The 24,310-nt window shown below is 42.0% G+C and overlaps 1 protein-coding gene across 4 annotated transcripts in view; it reads left to right on the plus strand.

Annotated features, from left to right (window-relative positions):
- LOC144943448 (diacylglycerol kinase beta-like) overlaps positions 1–24,310 on the plus strand; it is a 139,076-nt gene that overhangs the window by 100,193 nt on the left and 14,573 nt on the right. For all 4 annotated transcript variants that reach the window (XM_078870887.1, XM_078870879.1, XM_078870897.1 and 1 more), the window contains 2 exons: positions 3,254–3,344; positions 10,697–10,901. In XM_078870887.1, the coding sequence (XP_078727013.1) occupies positions 3,254–3,344; positions 10,697–10,901 (296 nt within the window). The remainder of the gene's footprint in view (positions 1–3,253; positions 3,345–10,696; positions 10,902–24,310) is intronic.

Genomic DNA, 24,310 nt, shown 5'->3' on the forward strand with positions numbered 1-24,310 from the left:
TCACAAGCATCTCTCGGCTGTCTTTCTTTAAAAATTATTATGCCAGCACGTCACCAAGACGTACAGCAGCTATATAATAATGTGGTTATCATGCAATAATCGCACTATAATGAACAGAAGTGGTAAAAGTTCAGTGGCTATAACATCTCAACAAAAGAGTAAAAAAAAAAATCACATTATGCTGATGAACACTTATAAGCATGGACACTTATTAAGGCTCTGCTTCATGCCATGGATAATGTGAAACTTCCACCATTTGCTCAGGGTGACTGATATAGATTAGCGCCACTGAACACTCGTTTGAGCAAAGAGACAATACGACTTATGAAGAACAGCTCGTGTTAACAGAATATATACTTCCACATTAGTGCCTCTGTGACCTAAGCAGCTGTGGATTCCACGATCCTCTCCTTGGTAATCTGGGTACAAGGGGTTGTTTTATATGACAGTTGCTAAGCAAAGTATCCACGTTGGTAAAATGCGAGCTAATTAATTTAAGTGTAAGGAAATGAGTGTTCTTCAAAGCACCATTGTGAACTATTTCCATACATTTACATGGCTATCTGGTACAGAAAATCAGGCTGTTGCCCTCACTGTTGTCCGCAGAGCTTGTTGACATATTTCTGTGCGTATGTGAATGGTAGCACCGCCTGCAAGTGGAGTTTCTATTGGTACTCTTGATTTCCTCGAACATTCAACAAAACAGTTTATTTGCCAAGCATCCCCAACATAGCCCTCCTGAAAATAAGAGTCTTTGGGCTCAGTGAGGTTTTCCTGAACAATTAACATTCAAGATCATGATCCACGGTCAGTTCACTGCGGGATGCAGAGGCCTCCCCAGGCTTCTGCCATCTCTCACAACCCTTGGGATCGTGTATAACAAAGTCAATCCACCGAGCAACTGCACACGAGCTGATTTCATTGCTCTGTCTCCCCCATTGGATGTCCTCTCCAAAGTGGTTCCTTCCATGTCTGCCACTCCATCATTGTTCTTTGACCATCGTCTCTTTGAGTGACATATCATGCCCGAGGCCGCTTACTTTTTTTTTAGCAGTTTGAATGATGGCATTCATCTAGGCGTATTCTCTAATTCAGTAAAATTGATTCTGCGAACAATAATAGTTACATTTATAATTCAGCCTCTAAAGATGTTTTTTACAGAGGTGTTATGGTTGAATCTTCTTACTTTACATGTTTAGAACATTCGAGTAAATTATATGATGCATATCGTACTGACAGCCCATCCAATATTTTGTCTATTTCACTGGTCAACAAAATTTTTTTTTTTTCTGGCCTGGACTTTTGCAGCTGTTTTAGACTAATTTCAGGGTGCTGATTCCAAATCTGATCTCAGATTTGCTCTATCACATCTCATTTTTATGCTATCGGCATACCCCATTTTCATTGATTTTACCCGAAATCACTTATGATTGCAAGTTGTTGCGAGTCAGTGACTGCTTTAGTGTTAAAATATGGTGCTGTATTTTTAGGATAGTGTGTTTATAATATCATTTTATGTAGATATCCACATTTATTTAATATTTTTCTTCTGCAGTTTTTATTATTGGAATCAGCACCCCAAATTTACCTTAAACCCGTTGGAATACCTTATGCCAGAAAAAGTGTGTTAACCAGTGTTTTCATTGTTGCAAGAGTGGTTAAATCTGCTTCTGTCAAAATCGACTGGAGAGATTTTTTTTTGCATTCAGCCCGTGTTGTCAGGCTTGGCTTTATCCCATTCATGATGCATTCACAGTCCCCAATGCTAAGTGCTCACACATCAAGGAGCATGCTGCTGAGTCCATTTATATAAAAAACACAGTAATGAATCACACCTTCCAAAACAGTTTCTGTACTTTTCAAGCCACGAGTTAGTGCTGACTGACCGTGTTAGGTTTAATATAAGATCAGCCAACTCATATTCCACTCAATAAAATTCTAGGTCTTGGTACATTTATTTACACAATTATCGCCTCTGTTAAGTCTATTTTATGGAACTGCAATGCCAAAGAAAGTGTGTTAAACTTGTTATAAGTGCTGTGCTGTCCCCTGCAGTTCCTAAAAAAACCATGACCGTTTTTGAGCATATTTCTTAGAGATGGCAAATATGTGGGGAAACCCACAACCAGCAGTGGATTGATGGAGTGATCATGGCTGTTGATAATCATGATGACCATGACATTTTATAATACACTATCCAGTAATATATCTAACCCGGCAACCCGAGTTCGATTTCCGCTCACGGCCACCACCGGTGACGATTATTTCAACCGGTCCTGGGCCTCCCCTAGGTCGACTCAGCCTCAAACGAGTAACTGGTGTGGTGTGTGAACATCTCCACTGGGGGGACAAAGGCGGCCGGGCGTGGTGCTGGCCACCCACCCCCTCGTGTGCCGTGCCGGCCTTCATAGGTGCTCGCTAACAGCACTTGCGCCCTACAGTCTCACAGGCTACACGGGGGATCTTTGTCTTTATCCTGTGTGTGGGGTGGGGGGGCAGCGACTGCGTAGCGATTCGCGCGCTGCACTACGAACCCGGCGACCCGAGTTCGATTCCCGCTCACGGCCACCACCGGTGACGATTATTTGAACCGGTTCTAGGCTTCCCCTAGGTCGACTCGGCCTTGTGTTGTACCATGACAAGGTACTTTTTAAAAAGTCATTTCCAAATAACAGTTTTGAAAGAATATGTATTCAGACAAATACAGACACATTTAGTGCATGTAAAAATACCAATGCAACATTGAATTTAGGCATACATTAGGTTGGCATGCATTAACGGATGATGTGTATACTTCATATTATATTGATGATAATATTATTTACATGCTTCTTTATACATATTAAATGTCTACAAGGCATATTTATAATGACTTGCCAGTGCCTAACTGGCCCGTGTTATACTGATGGCTGATGTATGTTGTGCTTTGTTAGGGTTAGGTTTACAAAAAATGGTAAAACAAAAAAACGTACAGCAAAACAAGAAGCTTCAATTGAGCCGTACCCAATGGTAATTGGTGAGTTTGCTTTGTCCGAAACAATAATATTGAATTAAACAATATCAGTCCAATGAATACATTACACTACAATTTGGAGATATCTTAGGGATGGCAACTGCATCTGAAGACGCTGTACAAAACAATGTGCCGTACAAATGGAGTTGTTGCATATGTGTATAAAGCGTATGTTTAGCTTTTCAGTAACATTGATTTAAAATAATTTTCATGATTTTCACATTTTTTTCCGGAATACAGGATGAAGAACAAGCTGTGGTACTTTGAATTTGGGACATCAGAGACGCTGTTTGCTACCTGCAAGAAGCTCTACGAGTTCATGGAGGTGGAGGTGAGAATGGGATTTGTGACATCAACATCATCGTCATATGTTTGCTGAAAATGAACACACGCCAGTCATGCGCGACATGAGGATTGCACGCAGTCCTACTGCATAGGAGAGACGCAATTGAGATCGGTGTTTGTCATTGCTCCGTGTAAGGCGCTAAGCTCTACAACAATATCCTGCCTGTGCGTAGACAGACTGGTTAGTTTACATAGTGTCGTTCATGGAAATTGCATTATATTGTGTCGGTCATGCAAATTGCAATTGCTGAGGAAACACAGACAAGCAGGAAGGCAGCCAGGCAAGTGGTGAGCCGGTGCCAACAATTGTCCAAGCTCTGCAGTCTTCTATGTATGAAGATGTTTTTAACCAATTAATGAGTGTTTTTAATAATAGTAATTTACTTACTTTATAGGAAAGTCGCAGCACTCTTCTATTTTTAGGAAGGTTCCTGGATTGAGATTTTTATTTTAAGTGTTTTCAACAAATTATTGAGTGGTTAAACATGCGGGAGGAAACTGGAGCACCCGGAGAAAACCCATGTGTGCAAGGGGGGGAAACATTATCTCCCCGTGCAGATGGAAACGGATGGAGGTTTGTCCGTTTGCTGCACTGCCTTCTCCTGGCAAGCTAGGATATGACACCTCGACGCCTATGGGAAAGGAATTTCACGAGATTTGTGTGATCCACCAGCCATCAACAGTGCTGGATTGCAGGCCACCTGGCAGCACAGCCACCACCAGACAGTGTTCTCCATCACATTGCCTCTCTGTGAAAAATAACCTTAGAGCTCATCGGATTCAAATTTCGATTTAAAGCTTTCGTGACTGCAGGGATTAATATTCTTGGTTCTTTCGGTAAAGTCACGTAGAAGGGTTTTTTCTTAACGTTAAGAAAAAACCGCCACTTTTTTTAAAAAATTGTCTTGCTGTGGTTTTCACACCTGATGACGATTGCTTGTGTTGCAATCGAAACGTCGTGATAATTTTATTGTTTTATTTTTATTATTTTATTATTTCCCTTCTACGTGACTTTACCGAAAGAAACAAGAATATGAATACTCATCGGATTCATCTTCTTAGGTTTTTTCGGTAAAGTCACGTAGAAAGTAAAATAAAATAAAAACAAAAATCACGACGTTTCGGAGGCAACACAAGTCTCCGTCATCAGGTGGGACCGTCACAGCCAGATTAGCTGTATCAAGTGAGGCAATGATTCAAGATGTAATCCCTTAAAAGCGAGTTGAGGGGGGAGGGAGAGGGAGGGGGGAGCTCATCAGACTATGGTAGCCAATGAAAGGAACGTGTCGGGAGGGAGGGGGGGCGAGGCCAAAAGGGTGGGCGATGGACGTGGAAGCGCTTGTGCCCAAGCGGCCAATTACTGCACACGCCAACACAATGGAGCGATTGTGCGCAAACGGCCAGCCACTGCACCCTCCCGACACGTTCCTTTCATTGGCTACCATAGTCTGATGAGCTCCCCCCTCCCTCTCCCTCCCCCCTCAACTCGCTTTTAAGGGATTACATCTTGAATCATTGCCTCACTTGATACAGCTAATCTGGCTGTGACGGTCCCACCTGATGACGGAGACTTGTGTTGCCTCCGAAACGTCGTGATTTTTGTTTTTATTTTATTTTACTTTCTACGTGACTTTACCGAAAAAACCTAAGAAGATGATTTCTTGCAGTCACGAAAGCTTCAAATCTAGAACTCATCGGATTCCTTCAGTGTCAATAAAGATTTTAATTCTCATTATTATTTGTGTTCCGTGCTTGACTGCCATGACAGGACAAACAAAAAAAAACGTCCAGTGTTAGGCAGAAGATGGCGACCATGTATGAATAACATTTCATATGTGGTGCAGGGCAGTCAACGAACATTGGTAACTCCCCATGTCCATTTGAGCAATGATACACATTTGGATTTTATTTTTGCGTGGCTCCCCTTAAAGTCGTCATTTGTTTTTCTAAGAAGGAAAACAAGAAATGTGTTAGACGCTCGATATGAAGTGAACTTGGGAGCAACGCTCGGTGTGCGATCTGAAGTGTGCTTGTATTACGAGTTGCCCATCACCTTCCACTCCATCAAGTGTGAAGTAAGGATGTGTTCCTAGGATCAGAACTGTGCTCATATCCATCTTCTATTTTAATACAATTTCAAATGGGCGAGGGAAGTTTTTTTTCCCATCAGGGATTGATAAACATTGTCCACGCACCAACAGGTACACATGTATAAAATATGACTAATTTTTTCAGGCTGCTCTGTATTCTTTGGGCCAGCAATTAGGGTCACTTTATAATCATGTGTGAGCTCGTTGAGACAAGTCGTATTTTCAAGGAAAAGTTTCAAAGCAAATTTAGTACCGCGAACCACATGTTTTGCAGCATAAATGTGGTTTGGAATGAACAAAACTACATGCAAGTTTGTATGTTATGTTAAACTAATAGAGCAATACAACATCATTTAAATAAAAAAATACTACAGATTATGCAAAAAGGGAATAACGATGACTATAAGTCATAAAATGTAATCCTGTAATTCAATTTAAATGCAATATAATTGGGGTAATTACGATTGGTTTTCTACGTGAGTAGCTTTTAAAACATTCAGTTCGGATGGCCAAATAGATATTCGATTTGTGAAATATAATCTGACTGAGATGGTGCAATAAAAAAGGGAAGTGCAAACACAATATTATACCGTATAACTGAAGCATTATACATGCAACACAAGGCACATTTTTTTCACATTAAGGGCTTAGATTTAGCGTGAAAGTGGCAAACACTTTGTCTGGCCAGTTGAAGAAACTGTTTTCTCTTGTGACTCAGGTGCACATCACATTGAAGACTCATTTCTTTAGAACTGCTTTTAGCGTTTAGTTTGTTGTCCTTCCCCTGCACATCCGATTAGCACGGTTGGCTAAGTATGGTGCGAAAGAAGTTCGACGTACGTACGTCAACATACATGCATACAGCAGTGGGCCGTGCCAATGACCTGGGTGGCTCCTACCTCCGTGCCTTCTCTAACACGGAGCAATTGACTGCTTTTGCTTATATTCACAAATAAAAACTGGGCCTAGAAATAGCATGAATGTGACTGTCATGAATGTCCTTATAAATAGGGGTCTAAATAATTAAGGTCAATGTTTCTCGTTGTCAATTCAGTAAAGTAAATGGGGAAAAAATCGAACGCAAGGCACTTAATAGGAATCCTCATGAGATTAATTGATTGGTTGCCCATGCGTTTTTCTCCCTCCAACAGTGTATGTACGCATGCGGTACAGTGTTAAGCAACTCTGCAAGGAAAAGCCATGTAATATCGCACTTAATATGAAGAGTGAAGGGGAGCTCCGCAGCTGAGCTTGCGTTGTACTCTCGCAATTTGGACACAATGATTTTTACATTCTCTTAATGCATATGAAGTCAATGTGTGTGTCGGTAAAATCGATGGTTAAAAAACGAAGTTATTTTGTAAATACGTGGGGTTTTTTCATGGGGTTTCGATGGTGGCAGAGAGGTAGGGGTGACATTTAGAGTGATATGCAAGAAAAATATTGCTTATATTAGTTGCCGATGACAGTAAGAGAAGCACGGCTATTGAGCAAGTAGAAATTGTGATGAAGACATCACCTGCCTCCACCTTCGTTGTGGCTAAAGAAACTTCTTCACCACAGCTCAACTGAGATGGCGCTTTCAGCCATTGCCGCATTAACTTAATCTCTTTGGCTAAGTACGCTTGTCTTTTCGGAGCTTGAGTGCAACCAAATTTAGGTGTGAACACCAACACATCAAATTTTTGCAACTTACATCTAATCTAAGCGGTGTAAAGTAAAGAAGTAACGATGCTGTTACCATCACACAGTGCATGGGAAGAGCCCAGTAAAGTGGAAAGCGCATTTTCATTTTCTATCACAGGGCACTCAAACCCAAGATCACGTAGGTGTTGGCCCCATTCCCTCAAATGAACATTGGCCCCAAGACATCCAGCCACCTTGTCACTTTTAGTCATTTAGTTTCTTAAATTAAACTTTTAAGGTTGAAAAATTGCCACAGCTGGATGTAAGATCAAAGGCTTCTAGGCCTGGCTGACTCTTGCCTATTTCTGCATTCCTTCGTAAGAATAATGAGCGCGTAGAGAGAGAGCAGCAGATACGAAAAGCATGCCTGGGCACACAGCTGGGAGGCTGCTGCTGACTGATTATTACTGTATTTTTAAAAATGACAGAACACAAGCCAGGACCAAAAAAAAGTAGGGTTGACTGCCAACATTTAACAAGTTGAATGAACATCCGGGTAAACACTATCCTTTATAGTTTTTTTTTTACAAGTTTGGGTATGTTTGTTGCTTAAATTCTAGGAGAAAGCTGTGAAGGGTGAATATATTATCCTTAACAATATAATAGGAGACTATTATACCTACAGAGTTTCTTTGATCTCAGAGATTTAAACGTAATAAAATGTTGTGTATTTGCACAGGGTGTTGTATTTTTTGGTGGATCGAGAACGATTTAAAATGTCACGTGGGCACCGTCCTTGTTGAAGGTTGAAGGTGTTACCTGACATCTTGTCATACATTTTGCCAATCACCAGTGGGATTTTGTACGTAACCGTTTTCAAAGGGGAACTGAAGCCTTGGTAAACCAGGTTAATGCGTAATGTTATGTATGCAGAGGAAGGCAGGTATATTTACATTTACTGCAGTGCATAACCATGTGCTATGGCATTGTTAGAAAAAGAGTAACGATTTCAAGGCATGCTGACGGGTAGCAACAAGCAATCCTGGCCATTGTGCATTAGTTTAAGTACCATGTGATTGATGGCAAGGTCACAGGGTGAGGACAAACTATATTCTTATGCGTTTTTCTGAGGAGGAGCAAATGTGTTTAGATATGTAAGCCATAAAATCGGGCACACTTACATAATGCAGTACAATAATGGAAGGCAGTATATTACATTTGTGTCCACAATGTTTTTTTTCTTTTAACATGCCCGCTAAAGTGCCATAACCACGTTGCGATAGGGCCAGGAAGCACTAGTCTACCAGCATCTGTCTGTGCAGACATGGCACTTGCTGTGTTGCAGAACCATCTACTCAAAAAACGGGCCGTACCCATGATGGCACCACTTAGTTTAGGGCGATTATGACCAAAGCTAATTCAGGAACGCTTTGTTATTTGCTTGACCTTGCCGATGCACCACACGAGGGGCACTCCGCTAAAGTATACGATCGAAAGAGTGTTGCTTTAGTAGATTTCTCACCCATCTGTACGGCATTTTAGAGGTTCAACGCTGGTTTCCTCCTTCTAGATGTGAAATACTCGAGAAAGAAACTGGTAGAGCTTCTCGACATGGGACTCTACCTTCATAAAAAAAACGTCTTGAGACACACAGAAGCTTTCATAGATAAATTAATAATGATCACTATCGTAAAGTGTCTTGTTGCTTGATATAATGCGTGGGAATTACACCCGTGTTTATTATCGAGGTAATTACTTTATAGAAGAAGTTATGCAATGGAATACTTTTGTTCGAAGATGTTAGCACGCAGGCTGATCAATGTGACACACGTCCATTTTTTTTCCTCAGCTGCTTCTGCGCATTTCTCACATTTCGTACAATGCAACACGTTTTCTTTGAACAGTGAATGTTACGTTTCTTGATGGCTCAAGGCCTGGGAAAAAATAACCCAACATAGTTATTCATGTTTTGGGAAATGTTAACATTAATTGAAAATAAATAACTGAAACATTACATGCATGTCCTGATAAACAGTGAGTCCCATATGCAAAATTACAATATAACACCGTGGTGTGTTTAGAAAAGGATTGCCTTGTCGATGAAAAAAAATAGCATTTTTGAAGCCACGTCTATGCATATAGCTCGCAAACAAACGTTTAATTGACATGTTACATCATTAAACACGAGTGCAAACATGAAAACAGCTTTGGATTGAGACGAGGCTCAAAAGAAAGCTGTCTCTGGTGTGGACCAATCAGTTTCAAAGACAATGCATTTATTATCAGAGTGTTTTTTGTTTTCATTTTGACCACAAGCATGTCTGCATTGACCACAAGCATTGTGGTCAATGCAGACATGATTCTTTGTAAAAGGTTTCAGTTTTGTGTTTTAACCACTTAACACCTGTTTTGTGGCCAGATAGAAGGGGAAAAAACCTATTTCAGCTTTGGATTGTTGATCAACTGAATGGGGAAAAAGCCTGTAAAGAGGATTTTGTTTCTTAAAAGCATATTAACATTCCAGAAACATGGGGAAACTCAAGAGGTATCTTTTATTCCCAGCTGATTTTATTCATTTCAATGAACATCCATTTTTATTTTTTTATTTAAATACTGAGCTGGGTACTTAACGGGGCTGAAGTGGTAACAGCATTGAGGAGAGCGGATATTGTGCAACATATATAAATGCGCCATGATACAAACATTTCCATTATAGACTGAAATAAAATGCAACTGCCACTGTGCTCATATGCAAATAATTAATACTGGTAGGAACCTCCTGGTTACACCAGCCCACAGGGGATTATTGTGTCCGTCCGTCGTGCAGGGAGGGGCTGGGTGGGGAGGGAGGGGCTGGGTGGGGAGGGTGGGGAGGGGCTGAGTGGGGAGGGTGGGGAGGGGCTGAGTGGGGAGGGTGGGGAGGGGCTGGGTGGGGGGTGGGAAGGGTGGGGCTGGGTGGGGAGGGGCTGGGTGGGGGGTGGGAGGGGTGGGGCTGGGTGGGGAGGGTGGGGAGGGGCTGGGTGGGGAGGGGCTGGGTGGGGGGTGGGAGGGGTGGGGCTGGGTGGGGAGGGGCTGGTCACCCCGTGGTGCCTCACGCCGGCTTGTGCCCGCCCTCACAGTCGGCCCTATTTGCGGAATACACCACGCCGCCGTTGACCCTGGCCATTGACCGAGCAACCCAACGTTCCTACCAGCTCCCTCCACAGGAATGTGTTTTACTCTGGCTGCCCTTGTTTACGACAATTATAGTGGAAAGGCTTGATTGGTGTGGAAAATTCTTTTTTTGCAGGGCAACATTTATTTGTTGTCCAACATGCGCCTTTCGGCTTTGCACGCTCACCTACTATTTAAATGGTGTGATTCCCTTTCAGATGCGACTAGAGTGGTGTTCTTCATTGCAAGGCCTGCGGGCCACTGGCGGACAATGGTGGCCTTTAGTGAGGCTCCCGAAAATACACAAATGTGAAAAAACCTCCATAATGCTGTCAAACCCAATGGTTTCAAATGTATGACGGCCCTCACACTATCTGCGAAAGTGGCCCTCCCCTCTGAAACTTAGTGAAGAACACTGGACTAGAGCGTTGACCGAGGATTTGTATGCCACGCATCCCCTTGTGCCCAGTGCGACGGCGTGCAGCTGGATCTGGCCAACAGTTCCCTGGAGGGCATCACAGTGCTCAACATTCCGAGCATGCACGGCGGCTCCAACCTCTGGGGTGAGACCAACACTCGACGGGTCAGCCGACGCAGCAGCATGCGGAGGAGTGGCCGAGAGAAGGTTCAAGCCACCATTGCCGACCAGCGCGAACTCAAGTTCTGCCAGCAAGGTCATTGCAATCACTCGCGTGCACTCAACACAAAGATCCCCCGCATAGGCAAAACAGACTTTTGGCTCAAGTGGTGTTCGCAAGCACCTATGAATTTCGATTTAAAGCTTTCGTGACTGTAGGGATTCATCTTCTTGGTTCTTTCGGTAAAGTCACGTAGAATGGAAATAATTAAATAATAAAAATAAAACATCAAATTATTCTCACGACGTTTCGGCCACAATGCAAGCAGAGACTCTGTCTTCTCGACAGAAGACAGTCATTCAGACGCTGTCTTCTCGACAGACCTGTTCTTCACCTGAGGACGGCTGCTTGCGTTGTGGCCGAAACGTCGTGAGAATTATTTTATGTTTTATTTATTTTATTTATTATTTCCCTTCTACGTGACTTTACCGAAAGAACCAAGAAGATGAATCCTTGCAGTCACGAAAGCTTTAAATCGAAATTTATGGAATTATTATTTAGGGATGTACATCCATCGTGTCGGCAGCAAGTGGTGTTCGCAAGCACCTTTGAAGGCCGGCATGGGACACATGAGGGGGTGGATGGCCAGCACCATGCCCGGCTGCCTTTGTCTCCTTAGTGGCGATGTTTGCACACTGTGCTAGGTACTAATTTTGAGGCTGAGTTGACCTAGGAGAGGCCCAGAACCAGTTCAGATGATATTAATTATTGTTATTCGGGTTTGCCGGGTTCGTATTGCAGTATGCTAAGCACTACGCTACCACTCGCCACGCACATCAGCGTATGTCCACCAGCACGCATGATCACACACATATCACATGTGTGATTGTCCAAATGTGTTTGTGTGAGCACATGAACACTGCCTTAGGGGGTCTCATGCTCCATTCCTTGCACTCGCGATTGATCCATTCCTCATGTTTACCAATATTCCTCATTTATATGTAAATAAGGTCATGATGAGTTGCGCACAACTGTTGATTGGGGAAAATGGAAAATGTTGACCCTGTGAAAGCACACGAGCAGTTGTCTGAGGTGTGTTACACTCACCACCTGCATGAACTGACACACGCACTGTGCACCAAAAGCACACAAACACGGATTTAAACTGAACTGATCCCTGAACATACTGGGGGGGGGGGAGCGGTGGCGCAGTGGTTTGCACACTTTGCTATAAACCCAGTGACATGAGCTTGATTCCTCGTGACGGCTCACATCAGTGATGAGCGTTATATCTGAATTTGTCCTGGGCCCTCCCCCGCAATCCTCCTCCCCATCCTCCTTTCACAAACTCACACCGTCCAGCAGTGAATTGACAAAAGGTTGCTGAGGTTCATGTAATGTTTTTTTACCGTAAAAAAATATTGTACGTGCATAAAGATGTTATATTATACAGGAAATACTCAAACCCTTTTCAGTTGAGTCATTAATTTTAATGTCTGGCCAATTCATGTTTAATAAGTGCTTTACATGTACGGTATAACCAAAAAATCACCAGTCTGTTTGACCGAGCATGAATACGTGTATATATATACATATAGAGTGGAAATTAGATATTGTATTGGTGACTCACTCAAACCCTCCTGGACTATGTTAGCAACATCTACACACCTTTGTTCTACACGTCACATTTCCATGATCACTGGCAACAGAGATTGGTTGGCCAGGAACAACCCAGGATCAGCACCACATAGCAGACCCATGTTCCTTCTACGTCATGAGCCACACGGCTTCATCCCTTTCGCTTTCTTCCTCTCTATTATGGGAAGTTGTTTTAAAAATGCAAAGTGTTTTTAAACATACAATTAATAGAGTCTTGGATGACGATACGAACCCAAGCTACAATGTCTTATTTTGTAATTTTTCTTCTTTCGTATGGCATTGTGAAAAGCAGCAGTTTAGATTTTTTCTCAATGACCATCATAAATGAATGCAAATGTTCCTCATCCAGTCCAATGATGTGGTTGAGGCAGTGTGGATTTCAGCGATACCGCCAGGATGTGCATGGATGGAGCATTCATCGGTGATGTGCTTGATGGTTTGGACTTCTCCACAGTCGCAGTTGGGCGATTTTTGATCTTCCATTTATGGAATGTGTAAGCGCATCTGCCGTGTTGTGTTCGAGCGCGGTTCAATGTGATCCATAGTCGTTGTGGAAGAGAGAATCCCAGTATTTTCACCGCCGGATCGTGAATGATGTTTTTGTTTGCCACGTCTATCGCCACCCATAATTCAGACCACCAAGTGGCAGTGTCTCTAATGTTTGTAGCAGACGCTGAGTAGGGAGATAGGGCAGTAGTTTTGAGCGTCCGATGCGTCCTTCCCTGGTTTCAGAATGGCTATTATCCTTGCCTCTTTCCACTCTTTCGGAATGATGCTTGTGGAATGGATGTCAGTGAAGAATGTGGCTAGCCATTTTCTTGCTCTTGGTCCCAAGTTCTTGATGAATTCTGGATAAATATTGTCAAGACCTGAGGCTTTCCCGCATTTCAACTGGGCAATACCGGCATCTACTTCCTCCACTGAGAATGGACGGGAGAATTCAGAGGTTTCTTGGCAGCTATGAAGTGTGCAATAAAGTTATTTGTAGACTTGCCGTCTTGTACTTTTGTCGATTGAAGTTCGTGAATTGTTGATAAGTTGCCTAGCAATCTCGTCAGGACTGACTTGCCGAGGATTATCGGCTGGCGTCGCGGCAGCTCCCATCAACCTCAGGAGGCGCCAGGCTTTACGGCTCGATTTTGCAAAGTCAAGTGCCTCAACTGTTTCACGCCACCTTTCTCTTCTTTGCAAATTCAGTTACTCGAGTATAGCTTTTGCAGTCTCCTGCTTCTTACCAGCATTGAATTTCCGGAAAAGTTGTTTGCTTTCTTGAGTCCAACATGGAGTGAAGACCTTTCTGAAGCCTCTTACGATGTTGGCCTTGGCAACTGCCTCGATGAGACCAACGAAGCGAAGGTAGTTGACTGCGCGTGGAGGCATCACTCCAACTGATTCTTCCAAGTCCGCAGTGAAATTCACCCATTCAGCTGATCTCAGATTCCGACGCGGTATTGGTGCGCAGCGGAAGAGTGGAATCTGTAGACCGATATGGATCACTACAGGTCTATGTTGGCTATTTGGAAAGCCGTCTAGGATTGTTCTCGTCGACGGCATCAGATTTCTCTTCTGGTCCCGAGACACAAAACATAAATCGGGCGTTTCGCACTTTTTCCAGCTCGCTGACTTGAAAGTACCGCGGTCTTTTAAGTGCTGGTCTTCTGCCGCTGCCCATGATGTCAGTTGTTCACCAGCTCTATCGTTGGCGCTATAGCCCCACAAAGTGAGGTGGCTGTTGAAGTCGCCTATGTGGATGATAGGGTGGCTTGGCTTGGGTAATGCCGGACACGACCATTCCATACCTGGAGGCTTGTAGACATTGACCACTATCACGTCGTTGATCTCGATGGTGATGTAGTGTGGCGAGGTGTGTGGCACGACCTGAACTGTGTCCTTCAGGTCGTTCTTTACGTATGTTGCAAGGCCATGTTTCGGATGGTGGCTTGCAGCAATGAGAGTGTATTCGATTATCTTTGATCGAGGGCACTGTCGATCCAGATGCGTTTCTTCCAGTGCAATGACGTCGACGTCTTTAAACTGGAGAATGTTCGCAATGTAATCGCATTTCGCACTGTAGAGGCCCTCGATGTTAAGCTGCATGATTCGCAGTGATGGGACTACATTCACATTGCTCTGACCTTGTGAAATGCTCTCTGTGCTGTTGCTTTTCAGGCCGGGATACCATTGTCGGGCATTCGGCTGCCGGTGTGATGACATTTGTTGTGCTTTCGCACGTAGCAGGGAAGACCGCGAGCAGGTTGTCATCTTCTTCCCCATTTTAAACTAAAACTAAATTAAACTATTTTTTATTTTACCAGGTAAGGTCCACTGAGCTATATTGCTATTCTTCAGAAGCAACCTGGCCACAAATAATAGCTCATTGAAGTGGCTTATCCTGTGGATATGTATCGCAGCCAAATACTCTTAAACGCACATTTCTAAATGTGGAGAGAAAAACCGGAGGACCAGGTGAAAAATCCATGTGATCTCTGGCAGAACATCCAAATATACAGGCGTCAGGATCGGGATTGAACCCACGACTTCCTTTACACCAGGCAAGGTAGTTAATATCTCACCACCTATGAACCCTCAAAACAACAATAGAGCCCCGAAGTTGGAACAAGCAAAGTTTACTGTTGGCTGCGCATCCTGTTTCCACATTGATCCCACGATGTCATGACTGGTTTTGAGCTTTGCCCAGATAAAATGAGCCCACTGGTGTTTTGTCTCTCAGCCTGGTTTGCCAGGGAGGACGGCACGTTTCCCTGTGGTCATGAAAACACGGCAGGGGCTGAGCTGGAACTTGAATTTATTCCAAGTAGCTGATGTCATCCTCGATGACCATACTCATCACTGGGCAGATTGCCCTCTACACACATGGCAATACACTCTCCTTATACACAGGCACACAAAGATGTGCTACAATGCCGTGACAAGCACATATGTTCAAGCACATTATCACACGCACATCAGAACCAGCACGAATAAACAAGCACATGTAACGAACTACAATAACTCACATTTGCTTGTCGAGCACTGTTTTTCATCTCATGTTAGTCCATTCTAACGTGGATGATATAGTTGTGTCGATTGAGAAAGAGGCAAATGACGTTTGCTGTTCATTTATTTCCACTGGTTTTGAATGGAAAAAGGTGGCATCATAAATTATATCCAGAAGGAACATTGTTTGTAATGCAGAGGAATGCAGAATCATCGAATTGCACGCACATTTGTGAGCGTGTGCATGATAGGTTCACTGCACACGCTTGATTAAGCACACAGAGATAGGAATCAGGAATACCGGCACATGTTTATGTGGTGAGAACTGCAAAGAGACATCGCCTTCCCTGAGGAATTTCTCTTGAGACGAGAAAAAACCCCAATGTATGTCTTAAATACCATCGTATTATTTAAATTGCAAACAAAAACAGTTAATATTCCACTGTTAATTAAGTCCACTGCGGATTACCTGAAAGACAAAACACTTATGCACGACCATTTGCAGTTGAATTTCAGTGCCAAGAAAGCTTATACAATTATTCCGAGCATTGCCAGCGTGAAATGTGTGAGACAATCTGGCAAAACAATGAACAAGTGTTCCTCTCTCAATTCAGCGCTAGTGTTCTATTGCAGTACATTTCTTCTCATTATTAATTTGTGCTTTGAAGCTTAGTAGAGCATGGTAATTGAAATAATTGTCACAAATTAAATTAGACCCAGATCATACAGCACACGGGGCGGCAGTTCAGCAAGCAAATGAGCAACCAACTCCCAATTATATAACAGCATTATCCTGAGAGGGACTCATTAAAGAGGAAGTCTGCCATTAAAGTATGCATTGAAAATAAATACTAACCTGTTGCAGCCCTTGCAGGTCATGACTGCGTGTCACCTGAAAAAGTATTAGCACTCATTCATAATAAATTGCCTGCAGCTGCATTGCCAAAGGAATCCTCATGAAAAAGAGGCACGTCGTGCACTCTTACCGTGTTGGCATAGCATGTGTCTTCCTCTGAGTTTTGATCTATCAAAGACAAACATGCCCCACATAGCCTTCACAGACTTTTAGGACAAGTGCTGTTAGTGAGTACTGATGAAGACCAGCATGGCACGCAAGGGGGTGGGTGGAAAACACCACTCCCGGCCGCCTTTGTATCCCTAGTTGGCGATGTCCACACAACACTCCAGGTACTCGTTTGAGCCTGAGTTTACCTAGGGGAGGCCCAGGACCTGGTTCAGACCATCTCCACGGGTGCTCGCTGTGAGATGGGGCTCAAACTCGAGTGGCGGGGCTTCGTAGCGTAGAGGCACTACCACCACTCCCATCTATCACACGGAGAGGAGTGGCTCCTGCACGCCTTTGCCTATAATTCAATGAGCAGTTGTTGCTTTGATAGCCGTGTGCCGTATCTGAATGAAATACTTAATTTATTTGCAATGTGGTTGTCATGTTATGAAGATACATTTAGCACTCTCGCATTGAAACACCTTAGCGTGTTGACTCTTTAGCATGGAGCACACGACACGTGAGTGTCTGAAGCAATGTGATTTCTAAATGTAATAAAGTACTCATGAAAAAATAAACACAGGCTGAGAAACACACTGCCAGCAACCACCGTGATAATAATCATCACGTGTATTTAATAATACAATATTTTCAGCTGTGTCCCACATGCATGACAGTTGTGGAGTGTATTTATTCTATGTTTATACACCACTGCCAATGAAGTCCCTTTAGCTTTATTTTAAAGTTGATAAAAACAATTATTTCCTACTCACACACATAAGAGGATATTTTCACATATGCGCTGCAATATACGATGAAATATAAGAAATGAAAAAACAAGTTCTTAGCTGCAGCAATAGATTCCATTATTGAACGTTTCATTATTTTTCTTGTCATTTTATTTTATTTGTAACCCATACCTTTCAAATACATCGTGACTCACCAATCATTTCATATCGGCTTTCATTTTACAGAATGGTGCTCATTTGACAAAAATCAGTAACCCTTTGTGACAAGCTGGTGTGTGTGATTTGTAATTCGAGTGTATGCAGAGTGTTGCATTCACATATATCCTACGGTCAATTACGTCCGAGTTGAATATTCATAATGTTAATCATAAGCGATTGCCTATGCATTATTAAGGGACAATCGTGGAATTGTGTTTAATGATTATGGAGTGGCACTTAACTTGTGAATATTGATAATAAGTTGGCTGCATGAGAGTTGTGTTTCGTGTCACGGTGGCACCTTTGTTAAACCATAAATTAACACCAATTACACAGAATTCCCTTCCAGGACCCGTGATGTCATGAGGGGGAAAAAACACATTAAGTGGCAAATCTATTTGAGTAGTGGAACGTGCACTCCATTACACGCGTTCACACCTCTCTGCACATTCTGAGGTACACATGCTCATTCTACTGATACGCAGCATACTGTTAACATCTTATAAATAGAAAAAGCTGCTTCTTTGAAAGTGTGTTGTTTCCCAGTGTGCCTCAAATATAAACACGCATTGGTATTGTTCAGTTGAATTGAGATTGGTTTAAGGGATTTGAAGTTATTGTTCAAATACGTCTAGTTTCTGTCCTTATACGGATGGATAGATTGACAGACTATGAGGGGCATTCATAATATTTCCTAAGCATACGCATAAGTAGCCTGTATGTCTCCATCAATGCCAGTCTCTTGAAACCTTGTTAAACAAACAAAATTACTCAAGCTGGGAAGATATATATGAAGCATATACTATATGCGGTATATGTGTAAGCATAAACTTACAGATACTGATGTAGCATTCATCTTATTTGTTAAGTATATATTTAAATATATAGCTGCAATAGTACAGCTACATTGAAATAAGAAATGCATGCAAGACAACGTATTTATTCTATTTGTTCGTCAAACTGTCAAGTTATATTAAACATTTAATATCAAGACAATGTATGCATGCTCAAACAAGAGCGAGACAGTGCACATCTTCTTTTGAAATTGCTAAGCCAGTGGTAGAGAGTCAATATTTCAATGTAATGGTGTTCCTTTCTATAATATTATTACGTTGGGTCAAAAGATTAGGGCATTTCTAATGGCAGTGCGGCACACACCGCGAGGGAGAATTGGCCATGGAAGATATCACACAATTTATTATAACGTCCATTCAACAGGTCTCCACTGGTGGCACACCTTCACCACAACCTGCAAAGGGTATCATCATAAGTGAATCAATCTCACATTGTAAATGCTCAGGACGTGAATTCAAGCTGAATTAAGTGCTGATGCCCGAGATGCTTCCTGGATCTGATCATAGAATGTTCTAGAAGGTGGAGGAGAGTCTTCCCACAGTAGGGTCACTGTTCACTTTATAAAGAGCCGTACAAATTCATTGTAACAACCCCGGGTGGATCAAGGGCTGTGCTCACCAACGTTGAAATATAAATATGCTAAATTCCTCTTGATATGCAAATTATTTTGTCAAGGCGCCCTTCCCCCCTTCCAACCCAGCTTAAATATACGCTCCAAGCGTGGTGGTGTTTCATTCAGACGCTGTCTCCCTGACAGACCTGGTCTTCACCTGAGGACGGCTGCTTGCGTTGTGGCCGAAACGTCGTGAGAATTATTTTACTATGTTTTATTTTTATTATTTTATTATTTCCCTTCTACCTGACTTTACCGAAAGAACCAAGAAAATGAATCCCTGCAGTCACGAAAGCTTTAAATCGAAATTTCACGTTGAAATTTGTTTTATTATTACGCTTGTTCATCCAGGATAGCCTCACTGAATCTCAAGACTCTTTTTCCAGAGGGTTCTGAAAATTCTAGATTTGAAGCTTTCGTGACTGCAAGGATTCATACTCTTTGGTTTTTTCGGTAAAGTCACGTAGGTAAAAAAATACAATAAAGTAAATGAAAACAACTTACTACTGTGATTGTGGCTGTAACGGTTCCACCTGAAGACGGAAGCTTGTGTTGCCTCCGAAACGTCGTGATTCAATTGAGTTGTTTTCATTTATTTTATTTTAGTTTTTTTACCTACGGGTTCTGACAATGTTTTTTCAGTAGGGGGCGATATTGCTACGTTTCATCCCAATTGGGGTACTATGCAGGTATCCTTACATCATTGGGCTTTATTGGCCATGACCAGTTACATTTGTGTTTTTAGCAATGGGAGGAAACTCGTGCAGAACAGGGGGGAGAACATACAAACCGCACAGAAAGACGCCCGAGTCGGGAATCGAACCGAGGTGATTCATGCTGTGAGGCACAGTTGTAACCACGGTGCCATCCCGCCACCCTGAACCTGACATCTGAACCCGATTGTGAGCCACAGGCTCAGCGAAATATTGTTAAAGTGTAATGTACATAATGATTGGGGGATTCCAGCAGCCCATACGGTCATGATATTTGTCTTACAAGGTTGATATATTTTTCCATATATTAATTTTTAAAATGTAGCTGCTTCAGAGGTTACAAATATGTTAATTGATGTGTGTTTTTTTTAAATGTACATACAGTAAATGGAAAACATTAATTGTGTATATTTGCTGAGGATGAAGGAAAGAGTAAGCGTGTTTGAATCCAGCCGAGTAATACAGTCTGTATAAATACAATGACAAACACCCCCATTGAACCTCAGATTCTGTAGAAACAGGTGCTTTTAACGAGCACGTTTTACGGTGAGCATGACACACTGGGGGACGATGTTTGGCCATCACCAACAATGCCCTGCCACCTTTGTCTCCTCATTGCTTACACTGACATGACATCCTTCTTTTAGGCTGTGCTGACCTAACTGCTTACGCACCTCCAGTTCACGTATCGTTTGTCAGTAATGCAAGAATGGAATACTCGTAGTGCGCTGTGCTGTGCCAACTACCACATTAAGACATGACAACAATCCTCCCCATAGAATATTGTGGAAAGTGTTGTCAGCGAGCACCTATTAAGGCTAGAATTGCACCAGGGTGTGACTTGCACCGTGTACAGTTGATATTACCTCCCCAGTGATGAATGTTCACATACCACAGCAGGTTCTCATTTAAGCCTAAGTGAACCTAGGGGAGGCCCAGAAATGTTAAGGTGTCACTGATGTTGGCTGTGGCCGGGAAATCTAATTCAACTAACCAGATTTCGATTTAAAGCTTTCGTGACTGCAGGGATTCATCTTCTTGGTTCTTTCAGTAAAGTCACGTAGAAGGGAAATAATAAAATAATAAAACTAAATCATAATAAAATAATTCTCACGACGTTTCGGCCACAACGCAAGCAGCCGTCCTCAGGTGAAGAACAGGTCTGTCGGAAAGACAGCGCCTGAGGACGGCTGCTTACGTTGTGGCCGAAACGTCGTGAGAATTATTTAATTATTGTTTTATTTTATTATTTTATTATTATTTCCCTTCTACGTGACTTTACCGAAAGAACCAAGAAGATCAACTAACCAGGTTCATAGCTCAGTGCACTAACGGAAGCGCAAACGATCCGCAATAAAACCTAACCAGACTGTTGGGGAAAATGTGTTGCGAGAACCTATGAGGCCGGCGCATAAAAACGAAGGGGTAGGTCGCCAGCACCATGCAGAGGCCGCCTTTGTCTTCTTCGTGGTGAAGTTTACACACCGCTTAGTCGGCCTAACCAAAGCGCCACCACTCCCCCCACCCACGTGCACGCAAAAATGTAAGCTATAATTTCTTCATTGATATAACGATGTCAACATTTATCAAGCATTTGTTGACGGAGGTTCCTGTCCGATTATTTTGTTATTGATTCTACTAGCCCCGTTCTATTGCCTTTATGCAGATTACACCATTACATACAATTTATATGTTTTTTTTTGCTAATTTGTTGGTTAATGGGTGCCTTTATAATAAATATGCTCAGGTTATTATTTGAGCTCTCAGATTCCCACGTAAGTGTGCAATACTTTTCGTAGAGGCAGTGGTTTTATTTATTTTTGCAATTATCCCAGACTCGGGATAATTCGCATCTGCATTTTGACAACTCAATGGGATAAACCAAATCAATTTAATTCTGGACAATTTGCACTTTATTACACCGCAGGCTCTGAATGGATTATACAGTCATATATATGTAAACTGCAATATTTTTTAGATATCTGTTGAAGATATTGCTGCTGCTACCGCCATGAGCTACATTTACTTTATTGCACGTCAAACCTGTAACACACAAGTGACATTTACAAATTGTGTTTGATATAAATCAGTCACAAAAAGAACACGGTGTGTTGTAGGTGTGTGTGGAGCGTGCAAGTTGGGTTTAACTCCCTAGACAAACGCTTGCCTTTGAGTTCTTGGGTACAGCTATATAATTAGCGTAACATGTTGAATTAAAACGTTATAATTCACAGTGTTTGGTGGATACTGCTTATAAAATGTATCCTTTATAAAAGGCAGACATTTTATAACAGGTTATAAATAGATTAAAATTAAACCGCTCGTTAATTTGAACCATATTTTCTTAAAATCTAAGTTACCTGAAGAGTTCGAGATCTTGGGATTTGTAGCAAAAGCCGCATACAACGAGTGATTTGTCATAATATCCATTTTGTATGCAAGAACATAATTGAATATACAGTATATTTTTAGTTTAATGCAAGTTTTCACCGGCATGGTGTATCATGTGTTAGAATGAGGCTAAGCATATTATAGTGGAATGAGGTCACGTGCCACTGCAAAAATAAGTTGTCTATTTAATTATTTGTTTATCCCTATAAATAAGGCAACTGGTGGATGAATAAAAGAATGAAATAAATAAAAGAACAGAGTGAGCCAGTACCCTTGTGTGCTGATTGCTTGTAGGCCTCTCCCGTCTTCTATCACAGCAACAGCGTATACATTCTCAATTCTGAGCTCGGGCCCATCAACTTGACAGCCGTGGCTTGGTAGTTCACTCCCGGCCGTAATTAGTTATTGGGAACTAAGCCCAAGGATTAACCCACATGCCTGCTTTGTGCACATCACTGCATCTGAGTGGCTTAACAATGCACAGAGAGAGGGGCAGGCAGGGATTAAGAAATTTCCTCGGCAACGTGTGCGCTAGGGTTGAAGGGCATCTCTCGGGAGACCTACGCACTTCCACTGGCTTCATGGCCCATTCATAAAAACTGGCTTTTTTAAGCTCCATTTTTTTTTCTTTTTCCACAGAGCTTGAGTATACTAGGGGCATTATGCCAGAGCTATGTGCAGTCGTGCATTGCACAGTTTAGTTAGGAATTAAAGCAGCTGTACATACTACATAGACTGTGGGAGTTTTCCTGCTTTTATTACACAGAGCTACAGTACCAGCCATGGTTTTTTAGTTCAACTGCATGTTTTTTTATAAACCAACGTATAGAAATGAGAGTTTTTAATTGCAGTGAATAATTTAAATTTGTTAATACCAGCAGAACCATTTCTCAAGTATCATCATGGCAATTACTAAATTAAAATGTACAGCCCTTTTTAGATCACTACTGGATGAAGACCTCAACGTGCAATGTTGGGTATGAGTGTTTAACCATGCTTCACCATACTGGTCAATGTAGATTGGGATGGGAAAACAGCCAAGGACTGGTCGAGGTATCATTCACCACTAATGTTATCCATGACAAAATCTTACCTCGGGTCACTGGGTTCATAGTGTTGTGCACTAACCACTCTGCACCACCACTTGCTCCAAGGCAATTACTATGCGTGCCTAAATATTCTTTGTCGACCAAAAATAATTCAGTGGTTTAAAGATAATGTTCTTTATAAATAATTATTATATAGGAACTTCTCGAAGTGGAAATGCATCGTCTGGTTTGTGTTGCGATAAAAGCCTAATGTGCTCACTCTTTTAAAATAGAATAAGTTAAACACCACGATTACACATGTCCCTATACGAAAATGCCATTTTCACTTGAGTGTTAGCACGGGCACAATGAGATGTGACAAGTAATGGCGCAGAGACAACAGTGATAACAAATGCTTTGGCCTGGGGCAGGTACATGTTGTTAGTGCTTCCGTGTAATTGGTCGTCAGTCACTGCGTGGTCTACCGAGCTGACGCACTGATGCTAAAAGTCGTCTGGGCTGCAGCCGGAAAAGCAGATTGCACCAACCTCCCCCCCACCCCCCACAGTGACCACGATTGTCAAGCCAAAATTATGCCACCGCCTTATCATATATTGTCGATGAATAATTAAAAACCATGATGAACTTGGCCGTATTAGTGTAGCACATAGCCAACATGTGCACTCTGTAAATTATCTGTACATTAATTCTTTAACTGTGGGTGCAGTAATAGGTAATGACAAAGCCCTCGGCAACATTTTTATTAAATGAACGAGAAAAAGAATTAATCTTGAGCAGTAACTAAAACTGGAAAGGAATATAACCTCAAGGATACAGTTCATGCAAAAACAGGTTCTGATCTATTTGGAATTTACTTTCACTTGCAACCGTGAATGAATCGTTAAATGTTTTTTTGTCGCAACTGCAATGCTGTCCATATTTTATGGTATTTTGGCACCATCTCGCCCTGATTTGCGTTGAATGTTGCAATGTTAAATTTTAAAGTAAGTGTTCATTTATGCATGTTTTTCATTTAAATGTCCTCTACCATGTTGGTAATTCCAGGTAAGTTGGAAAAAAACTAAAAACACATTTAAATCATAATTTTCAGCTTTTGGTTGAATTTATTGTACACCTCTGTGTGCATAGCTCATGGTAAGGTGTATTGAATAGTAATTCCACAAGGTCATATGCATTTATATGTCACACGTGGACCACAAACCTGACAGATTTTTTAACACTTTTTAAAACCTTTCTCAGAAAATAGATTTTTTTTCTTTTACATGATGGTATCAT

Source organism: Lampetra fluviatilis, chromosome 2, assembly GCF_964198595.1.
Source record: "Lampetra fluviatilis chromosome 2, kcLamFluv1.1, whole genome shotgun sequence".
NCBI lineage: Eukaryota > Metazoa > Chordata > Hyperoartia > Petromyzontiformes > Petromyzontidae > Lampetra > Lampetra fluviatilis.